Genomic DNA, 12,741 nt, shown 5'->3' with positions numbered 1-12,741 from the left:
AGGCAACCTCTCAGCGGGAAAAAATGTTCCAGTGACTTATGACCATATGTATTTAACCCTGTGTTCCTGTCCGTCACCTCGGTAATACATGCCATTAGTATTAAGTGAAAATCAAGCAGCGTACAGGAGCCTATTCAGTTTGAGGCACTGAGGCATGCAGCAAGGACTTTTTGAAGGTTTTTTTCCTCTTTTTTCTCAGACTGTGCGGTTCCACTAATGCTAATTTGTTCCTTGTTGCTGGTAGCTTAAGCTTTAATAAAGTTTTTTTTAGCCAATAAGTCCGCATTAATGCAGATTTACTCACATAAAGAAAAACACTTGCATTTGCAGCATTTATTTGCATTTATTTTGATTAAAGATTTAACTACATCACAAGCACCTCTCCTAATATTTTGGACACCCATGTCTAATGTATAAGAGTAATACTAATGTATCCAATGTATCTATCAAAGCTCAGCTTTGTGCTGCTGAAACAGCTTCCTTTGAGGCATTGACTTCAAAAGATCTGTGGTGTCCTGTGGTATCTGGCACCAAGACGTTAGCAGAACATCCTAGATCCAAGTCCTGTAATTTGGGAGGTGGGGCCTCCATAGATTGCACCAATGAGCCTTGGCTGCCCATGAGCCTTTGGCCAGTTCACCGGTTATCTTTCCTTCAACCAATTGTGAAAGGTACTAACCGCTGCATACCAGAAACACCCCACAAGACCTGCCTGATGTTTTGGAGATATTCTGATCCAGTCGTCTAGCCGTCACAATCCGGCCCTTGTCAAAGTGGCTCCAAACCTTATTCTCGCCCATTTCTCCTGCTTCCAACACATCAACTTCAAGAGCTGACATTTTCTTACTGCCTAATATATTCCAGCTCTTGACAGGTGCCACTGTTACAAGACAATTAATATTATTCCCTTGCCCTGTTGGTGGCTTTAATTTTATGACTAACCGATGTATAACCATTATATATCATAATCAAATTATTGTGTTTGTATTATAGCGTTTGTACACTGTGTACAAGACATATGTGGCGTGAAGTTTCTGCCTATAAATACACATTTATTTTTAATCTCAGCAAGGCCAGTCTGAGCACAGGCAGTCTAGCTCTTGCATCAGCCTTGATCATGATGTATGCGGATGCAGACACAAGGTCTAAGCTTCTCCTTATCCATGTGTCACATCTGTCAAAATATTCCAGATTCTAGATCCCCCCTCTGCTTATGAAGATCTTCACTCTGGTGGACTTAAGGTGACTGATGAGCTGTTGTATTGCTTTGTCATTGAATGGAACTTGTATTCCATTTTGTCTGATTCCATATGTACACATATTTGTCTGTGAAGTGACATTGTGTCTTAGAACAAATGACACTAGTGGATTTCTTCTTGGCTAGACATTAATAAAGCCCTTAGGCTGCATTTTCAAGGACACAAAAAAAAAATTGCAGGTTTGTTTGTGGGGAGAAAACTAGAGAACTCATGAATGACTATATGTGAAGACTGCTGGCAGTTCTTAGTCTGTGTAAAAGTTTAGACACCCTAAGCATTATCAAGTCAAGGTATATTTGTCATTTTCACATGTCAGGACATTCACTTGTGGTGAGGGTCAGGTAATTTCTCTACAACAGGAGAACACTAAATTTCGCTGCTGTCTCCATTTGTGTCTGTTTTTAGTTTCCTTCATCGCATAAACCCTGTAGCTGCTCTGTAAACTGAATAATTCATTCTGGATCAATGGACCAATAGAAATGCTCAAAACACACGTCCATTGAAATGTAAGAATGTTGTCACCCTTTTTGAGAGAAGTTTTTAAATTGACAGCGACAAAATACAGATGGTGCTCCTTCCAATACTTGTGGGATGAGTTGGAGATGAGGTAGGGTGGTGAACGTCCAACATCCTGACCTCGCTGAATGCAATCAAATCCTCACAGCAAAGCTCCAAAATCTAGTAGAAAGACCTTTTCTGGACATAAGAGACAGTTACTCCAACAAAAGCAGGGTAGATTATTTTCTAATATCCTTGATATCGAAAAGAAACAATTATTGAGCAGGCGTCCCAATACTTTTGTCCATTTAGTATATGTTTAGTATGTTAAATGAAATTAAATATGTCAGCTGAAACAAATATCTAAGCTTTATGTGTATCAGCAGGATGTTCCTACAGTGCGGAATGCTATTAAGAAATGGTAGTTCAGGAGAACGTTTGTGGTGACTAAGGGAGATGACTAAGGGAGATTCAGAAGACTAAGAGGACTTTCCGAGATCGCTGCTTGTATGCAGTTTGCTCATATCCTCAATATCCTCAAGTTTTTTTGTCGATGTTTTTTGTTTGTCCAGTGCTAAAATCGGTTGGGACTAGACTTCCTGTGTCCAATCAAAGAGGTGAAGTGAATAAGTTATTCTCCATCTTGCTCAATATTGACATGATTGATATCCTGTCCCAGACTGTCTCCTTTTGGCTGCCACATAGGTAGGTGAGACTACATTTAATCAAAAGTTTAACACACTGATATTCCGTGTTGTCTGTTGTCTGTAAAAGCATTCTTCTCACCGAAATCAATGGCAAGAAAGTTTTGGACATAAAAAATATCTATGTGAACGTTGGCCTTAGTTACTTACACAGTAATAGACCTTGAACCGTTCCCTGTGGCCCTTCTCAAGTTCATTTTAATACGCTTATCAGCACTGCATACATATTTAATGATCAAGCAGAGGCTTTGCTGTTGTTAGACTGCGTACCTCTGGACCAAACCTTCTTATATCATTTCTGGGTAGTTCCTGAGATGTGAGATGTGGGCTTCTGCCATGGTCTCAGTGTCCCCAGTACCCTGACAGACATCTCTCCTAGCCTGCCACATTCTGAGCCACTTCTGTGATAACAAGTGTCCTGGGAAGCCAAAGAATAGACAAGAAAAGCACATGCTAAAATAGGGACATGGTCTCCTGATGTTGCATTAAGAGGCATCTAAACAGAAGGTAGACTCTCTGAGGTCTTAGACCTACTTTAAAGCTCACAGGGTCTTAACCAGTTGATTAATGCAGACTTTTAAATTTGTCTTTTTTGCTTTGGGTTCTTTCTCATACTTTCTTCTTTGTTGCCTCCTGCTATCCCCATGCATGCTCGTCCGGCTTTATCCTCCTGCCTTATCCCCTGTCGGCCATGCTGAGCTCCACCCTTTCATACCCTTCTTCCTCTTTCTTTTTGTCATAATGAGTTATGGCGGAGTAAAAGGGGGATGAGGGAGAGCGAGGGATAAACGGCCTCTCAGCACCGCGTGGGGCAGGAGAAGTAGGTTAAACTTGCTGGGGCTGAAAATAGACACCGCTAGTGCTTGTTAGGAGCCTCGAACCGCTCCAGGGAATGCTGGGATAGGTGGCCCATGATAGCTTCTATAATTTGCACGATCTGATGCTCAGGAGCCAATCGGATGCTAGGAGAGCTGCGGCCATGTTCCCCAGTCCACCATGCTTATTTAGGACAGTTGTTATGGTATGGAGGCCTGAGGCTGGAGGTATCTGAATGAACGCAGGCTCTGGCCCATGGAGGCCTTTCCCTTCTTTCCATCTCTACATTGCCCGTTCTCTCTCCGGAGCCGGCATACATGTTCATATGACCTAGCCACCAAAGGCACTTTTGATTACATTTTGCCTTACGGCATCATTCGGGGCTGATGCTGTGTGTGAGGCTTGGTGATGAGGTCTGATTTAGTGTAAAAGACAGACAGAACTTCATTCTCAGCAGTCTCTCCCTCATAATCTAGTCTATTTATTCAATCCATTCATATAGAGGTTATAAAACATATAACATTCTTTATGATGCCATGTGGCTGCAACATTAGGCTGTTTACATGCATCAATATGTGTGTTTGTTTGTTTTTTGTTTGTTTTTTTGGTTTCACTTGACTGAATGAAGAGCAGGGGTAAACACATTGTGGTTGGATTACAGCCAGATCATTCAAACCATGTTTGAAGGTGGTCAGAGGTGGTTAGATCACATTCAACACAAATGCAAATGTCATGTGTTTCCAATATCCAACTACATAAATGCTTCAGTTAAGTGCTGACTGAATTGCTAATTGCAAAATTGCTAAAGTGCTTACTGAGTGTTGCTTTGTCTGATATTTGACAGTGTGTATTATACAGGTAATAACAGGTGTTTGCAGAAACCATGTTTACAGTAAGGTATCAGCTGTGAAACTGTCTATGTGTATATATTTGCTTATTTAAAATGTGTAAAGTAAAACTGTGTCTCATTTAGGCAAGGGAAATTTTAGTGAAACTAAATATGGTCAAAATACAAAAGTTTGTAGACACCCGCTCCTCCAGAGTTGCTCTTGAAATTGGGGCAAATAATAGGAAGTTTGTTTTCCCTTTGCTGCAGTAACTGACTCTACTCTACTACAAAGACCTTAAACTAGATTTTGGAACATTGCTGTGAGTATTTGATGGTATTCGGTCATTAGAGCATTAGTGAGGTCAGGTCAGGTATTGATCATGCATGATAAGTTATAGATCAAAAATGCCACTCATGTTTATCCCAGAGAAGTCAGTTACACTGCTTCACAGCCCAGTGCTGTGGGCCTTTATACCCTGTAGTGGGTGGCATTGGGAAAGGTGACTTTAGAGTCATACTTGACTGCTCCAGAGAGTCCTATAGAGTTACTATTTTGACAGTACTTTTCTATGGAGATTATACAAACTAAATGCCTTTAAAGTAGCCAAACTCACTCATTACTATACACTATACTTTTGTACCTGGATAAAGTGTATATCCAGGTACAATTTGTTCATTTGTACATGTTCATTTTAGTCCTTCAGTGACAAAGAAAGATTATGTGTATATTTATAAGTAAAAGTATGGCTGGAAGTTAGAATTGGCATTGGAGCTTAATATGAACAAAATCATTTACTGCATGTTCATCTCTCTGTTTCTCTATCTATCTCCAGTCCCATACTTTCAACAGCATCTAGCCTGAAAATTAGGCCATTAGCCTGTTTTCAAGACAGACATGGATGGATTAAGTTTAGTCTTAGACTACACTGATATACAGTGCCTATAGATAGATAGATAGATAGACAGAGAACCCGGCACAGTGATGAGGTGTTGTACAGTGTGAGCTCCTTGCTACAGCGGAGCTGAATCAGTCTATTGCTGAAAGTGCTCCACTGTCTGACCAGTAGGTCATGTAGTGGGTGTGATGTGTTGTCCAGTATAGCCATGAGTTTGTTGATTGACCTCCTTTCCACCAACCTTGAAGCGAGCATCCTAAAACTGAACCAGCCTTCTTGATCAGTTTGTTGATCAATAAATTATATTGACCTTGATTCCAACTTAAATTTCTAAAAGCAATTAAAGGAGAAAACATCCAAAAGGGTGAATTCAAAAGGCACTGTATCCATTCCAGAGTTCTTTCATAATTGTAGCACTTGTTTTTTGAGTATGTTCGTATTATAAAATATATTATGTCTGTGTAAAAGTTCCCTCTTATCATGTAAGCAGGTCAAAATTTGTGTCATTTCTGTTTTGTGTTTTGTAATGTACAGTTTTTTGTCCCTGGCTTACACGTTTTCTTTTTGTTTTTTTTTCCTACCATTTTAATTTCATCACTTCTTTGCAAGACCTCTGAGGGGCTTTAGCCCTATGTCTCCTGTCTCCTTTTCAATCACACATTTTTTTTTATCAAACTCTTTATGTTTTATTCTTTAGTTATTTTGATCATAATATCTCGCTGGCTTTACTTCTGTCTTACGGGCTTGAGTAGAATTGAAAATCCGACTCTTCTTCATCTCCCACCTACTTTTGAGGGCCGATTGAAGCGAGTTTTGTTTGTGTTTCCCGTGTTCCTTCTGTTTTTTTTTCCTCTCATTGTAGCTGCTGTTCCATGTGTGCTCTGCCAGCGACATTTCAGTAACACTGGCTTCTTTAGAGGAACCAGTAGCGCTAACACAGGCTAGCTATCATAGAGCTGGTTATTACCATGCTGTGGGCAAGGGGCTAAAGTAAAGATAAAAGATAAAATCTTGGCAGGGCTTTTCCCTTTTCTCTGCCACCTGCAAGGACTGCACCTGCCAACTCTGCCCACCATACTGGAGCCATAAAACTTTCATAAAACCACTGACTTTGAACCACCACAACCCTGCACTCCCCTGTGTTTATACTAGCCTTTTACTCTTTTATTTTCTCTCTATTTTTTATTTTTTTTCGTTCACTCCTTGGTCTCCTACATAGTCTTGAATGTGGGTTATTGCTAAGCCTGGCACCAGAGACCTAATTGGTCGGTGTGATTATTTGGTGGGAACTCAGAGCTAGATAGAAAGCACTGGACCTTTGAGACACAGTATTTAAAGCAAAATATCTCTACAGTCTTGCCTGAAATGTAGGCATGGCCCCCTAAAAGGTGCTGGGCATCACAGGCTAGAAAAACTCACTAACATGACTAGCATGAAGAAGGAACAAAGATTCAAGAGAGGAGAACGACGGATAAGGAATGGGCAGGTTCACAACCTCAGAAAGCAGGTTAAGAGTTCATGCAGGGCTTGGCGGCCAGAAGGCTCATGGCAGAATCCCAATATTGTACTACAGCATGTTTGAGGACAAACCTCTGTCGCATCAGTCCATCGTAATAGTGACACTGTCCAACATCGGAGATCATTATTCCAGGGATAAAAGTGTGTTGCCATGCATTTACTGCAACACTTGTTATTGGTAGAGGTTTGGACAGAGTCTTATCATAATTTCTTTTTAGAACGTTGCTTGTATCCTTTAATGTGGTAACGAGCTCACAACAAGCTGACACCAAAGCAGAGTTTGACCCATTAATGTCAACATCTGATTTCATTCATTTAATTGGGTTAAATTGAATCAAATTTAAGTTGTCTGAGCATGTCTGAGCTTAAATATAAGTCAAATATAAAAACTGTTCATTTATTGCCTAATTTATTCATATTAAATTGAGATTTAACAAAACAGAAAATCAAAATGTGTTTGTAAATAAAGGTTTAAATACTCAAGCAAAAAATATATTTATTTTTGCTGTCTAATACAAAAAAAAAAACTTTACAGGAGAAGGCAAAAATGTTCTTACCTTTAAATGGAAGTTAATGTAAAATTAAAGTTTCGTTAAGTAATTTAGAGCATTTCTCTTTGTTTTACATCTATTTATCCAGAATTATTGACACAGTATACAGAGCAGCTACAGGATTCAAACCATGGAAAAAACATAAAAATGGACAAAAAAATGCACAACACAAAAAAACCAATCAAGCAATATTGTTGCATTTTTACTTCACCAAATTACTTTACTAAATTTAGTAATAAACAGTAACCAAAAAAGTCAATAATGAAACTTATACATATACCACAATCAGAGATTTGATAATTGTTTTATATTTAGATGTTATTAAATCAGTTCATGTTAACTGTAGGCAGGAACATGACAGAGTCACAAGAAATAAGTCTCCGCAGCACAGTAACAGATACACCAACATTTTAGGCTGGTGAAGTACAGTGTTCCACTAACATTAATATGATAACCTCAGGCATAAATCCGGTGGGGATATGGGATTATAATTCTTTATAATAATAATTATATATTATATTTATGTATTATTTATATATTATTTTATCATTATATTATAATTACTAATATATTATATTGCTCATAAAGTAAATGCTATTATGAGTCATTGTTATGTATCAATAGTGATATAATAAATATAGGAATGGTTTTGTTTGCCCCCCAAATCATTTGTAGCATCTAGCACAGAAAAGAGGAACGTAAATGCTCTCTGACTTCCTCTGAGGTTCCCCTGACAAACATGGCATATTAAGTTAAAGAGCTGCTGTAAGTAATGAGCTGCTTTTTCACATTTACCACAGAGTGCTACATTTATGCATGTTACTGTTTAAAAAAGGAATGTGTTTGAATGCAGAGTATTTAGTGTGCAGTTGAGACTTCCTAAAGATTTTGTAAATGCTGTATCCCCCTGCTGTATCACTCTGGCTTTGGTTGAGACTAACATTTGTTAGCATTATATCAGCATTTTCTGTGTTAATGGTAGCTAAGTGTTAATAGTTAATATTTTCACAGATATAATACTTTGTAAAAATGGTGGATGGTCTTTGTATCTACCATTTTTTAGACGGTCAAGATCCACTAGTAAACAACTACTTATGAATTACGATATGATAAGCTGTTTTGCATACCCCTGAAACCCTTTCCAAGGGTTTTGTTCAACCCTTCCAGTGTTAGGACAAAGTGATGACTGTCAGGGAACAAGTGGACTGGTCAATAGCTCCATCACAAATACCACCACACCAGATGTGCCTTTCACTCTCTATGGGGTTAAAGAAATTGTATATGACTGATTAAGCTATTCAACTATTCAAGGCTTGTGAAGCGTTGCTTATGTGAAAGAGGGCTGATTGGTGAGACTTAGTGACGTCACTCAAAAGGTTAAAGAGATCTGCACTCACTTTAAATCTACGTTGGGAGCGTTTGGAGGATTCTGCAAACAGAAGAGATCAGAATGATCTCGTAAGGCTACTGTGGACTAAGTGGAATAAGTGGGATTTCTCCAGTGGACACCAAAATAAGAAGCTAAGACAATTTCATTTAACCCCAGATTTGCCTCCCAGTGATGTAAAGAGGGCATGCAGGATGAGGAATGGGATATTGAGGCCCTAGATTTAGACAGATCTAGTGCAAGAGGGGTAAGCCCTTCAATGAATTGGGTGAGTAATAAGTGGCATTGATGGTTGTCATGGGTTTCATGAGGTGAGAAAGAGTAAGAAGCTGAAAAGAGAGAAAACAAGGGAAAGGACAAGGCCATATGGCATGCATTACCTACCATCCTGTGTTCTTCCCCTTAACCTGGCTAAATCCTCTCTTCATGCTCATCCCAATCCCTCAATCAAGGCCTTAGCTGCTGTTTACACTGTGATAAAGAAGTGGCACCAACCTAATAACTTAAATAAAAGTTAAGAGTCTGCATTTACATTTTAACACAATTGTTTTAGTATATGAGGTTGACCCCTTTATATGCCACCAGGGTTTTTTGTGGTTCAGTGGTTCTGTATTTAATATAATGCAGTACTAGAGATGATAAATGTTCTTCAGAGACAGCAGCCGGTCAAAGTTAAGCAGCATTGAAAGTGTGTGTGTGTGTGTGTGCTGCGGTGTGTTTTAAGTTTTTGGATCCTGTGTGTTCAGGCCAGTGGCCAGTGTACAGTGACTGTAGTTCACGTCAGTCAGAAGGGAACTGTGTCAGGTTATGTCATACTGCTTTTATGGATGTTAACTGTTAAATTCACACATAGGGCCCGGAACCATCTGTTGCCCTGGGATATACAAGCAGGCTAAAGTGTCTCTACTATTTCCTGGGCTTCAGTTTTATTGACCACTGCACCACATGCAGCACAGATAGTAAGCTAAATTTACATTCTTTCACTTGACCAGGCTTGACGTTCTTGTATGGTAATACGGGGGCGACAGATGTTTGGGAGAATGCTTAACTACGCATTTGGATCTTGACATCATGTAGGCCTACATTATAGATCAGGATTACACAGACAGTCTATAATCTCTCTCACTTTCTCTCTCCCTCTCTCTCTCTCTCTCTCTCTCTCTCTCTCTCTCAGGACATGGGACCCTCCAGCATGCCATCTGTACCCCTCATGGTGGGCTGTGGGGTGTCCTGTACTGCACTACTGATTCTGCTGCTCATCTATGCTGCCTTCTGGAGGTGAGGAATGTTCTCAAATGTTCCTCACAATCTTAAAAGTGAATGTTTCTTAAAGGTTCTTGGATTGGGTATAAAGTTCTAGGATTAACATTTTAGCATGTATAGAACCTTTTCATTGTTTATGGGTTATTTAACTTTAAACTGTTCTTTAGAGATTCATCCATTGGACGTTTTTTTTAGGGAACCAATAGTAGTTCTTTTGTATGCTATTACTGCAAAGAACCCTTTTGGCTCTTTTATTATTAAGAGTGCAGTATTACTCGTGGCTGCCCTGGACATCTGGTCAGGGAGCTTCAAGCCCCTCTCTGACATAATATTGTAGTTTACTGAGTGTACTGTTGGTTGACTGTTTCTGGGAAAGCATTTTCCTCTGGCCTTTTGAAACTCGACCAAAGAGGAAAAAAATAATAAAACACCTCCACTAGCAATTCATTTTTTCAGCTCCGAGGGATTATTCAGGCGGGGAAAGTGAGCGAGAGAGGCTGGCGTGGGGCAGAGCCACGCTGGGCCAAAACTGCAATTAGCTGTAATTGGGAACAAATGAGGGACGGCAGGAGCAGGCTGTGGCAGGGCAGGATTATGTGGTGGGTGCTAGCGGAGGATTGTGCAGATTCAAACAGCAGCAGCCACTGTGTGGCAGATGGCCTAGAGCAGAGACTAACGTCATGTGCTGGGCGCCAGCAGCGCTTAGTCAAGTGTCTGCTTATTCCAGGAGTGACACAAAATTCTTCACAGTATGGTCTGCTCTCCTACATGGCCTTTTGAGAAAGCCAACTGAGTGACAGGAATAAGTGATTAACAATATTGCAGTCGTCTCCAGAAATAGCAATAGCATGGTGTAGCTTTTTTTTTTTTGCTCATAACTCATTAAAACAGGTGAAGAAATCATGTCAAAAGTGAGGAGTCCACGCTTTCAACAATGTAAATTCTTTGTTTGCTCATACATGTGTCTTATCATTGATTTCTCAGGTACATTCGTTCAGAGAGGTCCATCATCTTGGTGAACTTCTGCCTATCCATACTGGCCTCCAATGTGCTTATTCTGGTGGGACAGTCCCAGACACTTAGCAAGGTAAGTGTGTGTGTGTATGTGTGTGTATGAATGGCTTTGTTTGAATAGATATCAGAAGGCCAACTTATTCATTGATCCATAGTAATCCCATGGTAAAGTCACAGTTATCACAGATGACAGCAAGAACATAGTTTAATAAAAAAAAATAATTGTAATTTATGGCTCATTATAACCAGATTAATATCTATATAATATATTAAATATGCATAAATGTCTGCATCTTTGAGATGTAAAGAAAGTCCCTGAGAGGGGTTTTATGTGAAATGGTTCATTGTAAGGTGTCATTTTATTTGTTGTAACCTATTAACTTACATGTTTCTTATGAGCCTTTATTTGTGATGCTCATAATGACTGAGTGAGATTCTGTAATTCTGTAACTAGCAAGGGGAACTCAATCATATGACTCAACCTGCGGCCATCAGTCCCGATTTGCCCAGTGAAGACGATGAGGTGCTGTTAGCTTGGGGTTTAGGCACTGAGGTAGGCACTGGGAAAGCCTAGCTTAACCCTTATGCTGCGTTTACATTATGATGGCAGGGAATGATGGGAAACCAGATGTTCTGCAGATGGAGCAGTGACAGAAAGTTGGACCACACACTTTACATTCCATCAAGAGTTTTTTTAATTTCCATTCGGGACCAGATGGTGATGTTTTGGGAATCATAGATGCTAAATGTCTTGTAGTTCATATCCAGCCACAGCTGGACATCTATAAAAGAGATTAAAAAATATTAAATTATAAAGTAGAAGTAAATAACCAAGACTGTCAACTGTCTGTTTTTATCTACATTTCTTTTTAATGGGCTAAAAAATAAAATGCTGTCACTATTGGCCACATACTATTGCTGTTTACACCAGTCCTGCAGTTAAAGGCAGTTACATTTTTTTTTATCCATGTCAGCATGTAAACGCAGCATTACTCAGAGTCTGATAGAAAAGCAATTAGCTCTGACCTGCTCAGATTAGACCTGATTGTGGAAAGAGAGTTAATAGAAGGCTCTCCCAGCAGGCTGTAGACCCAGAACCACCCGAGGCAGTGGTGCCATTCACTGCCAGCTTGCGCATGTTCTCCCTGGCCTGTCACGACATAATGTAAGAGGCCATGATAGAATCTCAGGGAAATGGCAAGTTGAGGGCCGATTTTTTTTTTTTTTTTGTAGACTGGCAGCTGGAACACGCGGCATTGCTGGGGCCTCCGGGGGTCAGCTTTGTGTCAGCTGTGTCAATCACTGTGAGAGGGTGTGAGTGTGGCCACTGAGGCAAAGGAGAGAAACCACTGAGACTCAAATTGAAGCAGCCGCTTTGGGCTGAAACGGACACCAAATGATGCTGATAGAAACTCTGGTAGCTTGAGGCATTCATTTTTTTTTAATTCACAGATTTTTTAATTCATCAGATTTGATGTGTGAAGGCCAAAGTGGTAACCATTTCAATCATCCAAAAAGTGTCAAATAGTGCATTGAAAGTTGAAACTGTGTCATTGATACGTCACTCGATCTCTTCTGACGGTCCCTTATTTCCCATCTTTTGTGAAACCCACTGTCAGTAAACAAAACTAGGCATTTGGGTGCATTCTGTCAGAGGGAAAGGCTTCTCATACGGCAAGCATCAAATCACTTCACGCTCCGCCTGTTTCTATCTTTGCTTCTCGTATAGTCAGGGTTCAAATGGCACGTGGAATATCGCTTACGTCTCTAGATCGGTAACCATGGTGCAGTTGTATGAATTGCAATGTTTGAGGCTTGTTTTCTTTGAAAATCTTTGAAATCTGAAATGACATGCAGTGAGAAAAAAACAGTACAAGTACATGATTAGACATTTTTAACTCCTTAAATAAATGATTTCAAAAATGTAATCGAATCTTGACCTCAACATTTAAAAAGGAAGCATGATGACACGTATCACCTTTTGAGTGTATTACTTAATTTTAAAT

At 39.7% G+C, this 12,741-nt stretch overlaps 1 protein-coding gene across 11 annotated transcripts in view; it reads left to right on the top strand.

Annotated features, from left to right (window-relative positions):
- The window catches only part of adgrb2 (adhesion G protein-coupled receptor B2), a 362,907-nt gene that overhangs the window by 276,117 nt on the left and 74,049 nt on the right, over positions 1-12,741 (top strand). For all 11 annotated transcript variants that reach the window (XM_072675953.1, XM_072675952.1, XM_072675949.1 and 8 more), the window contains 2 exons: positions 9,633-9,736; positions 10,706-10,808. In XM_072675953.1, the coding sequence (XP_072532054.1) occupies positions 9,633-9,736; positions 10,706-10,808 (207 nt within the window). The remainder of the gene's footprint in view (positions 1-9,632; positions 9,737-10,705; positions 10,809-12,741) is intronic.

This window comes from Salminus brasiliensis, chromosome 3 (assembly GCF_030463535.1).
Source record: "Salminus brasiliensis chromosome 3, fSalBra1.hap2, whole genome shotgun sequence".
Classification (NCBI taxonomy): Eukaryota; Metazoa; Chordata; class Actinopteri; order Characiformes; family Bryconidae; genus Salminus; species Salminus brasiliensis.
This window is presented reverse-complemented; position numbering and strand designations above follow the sequence as displayed.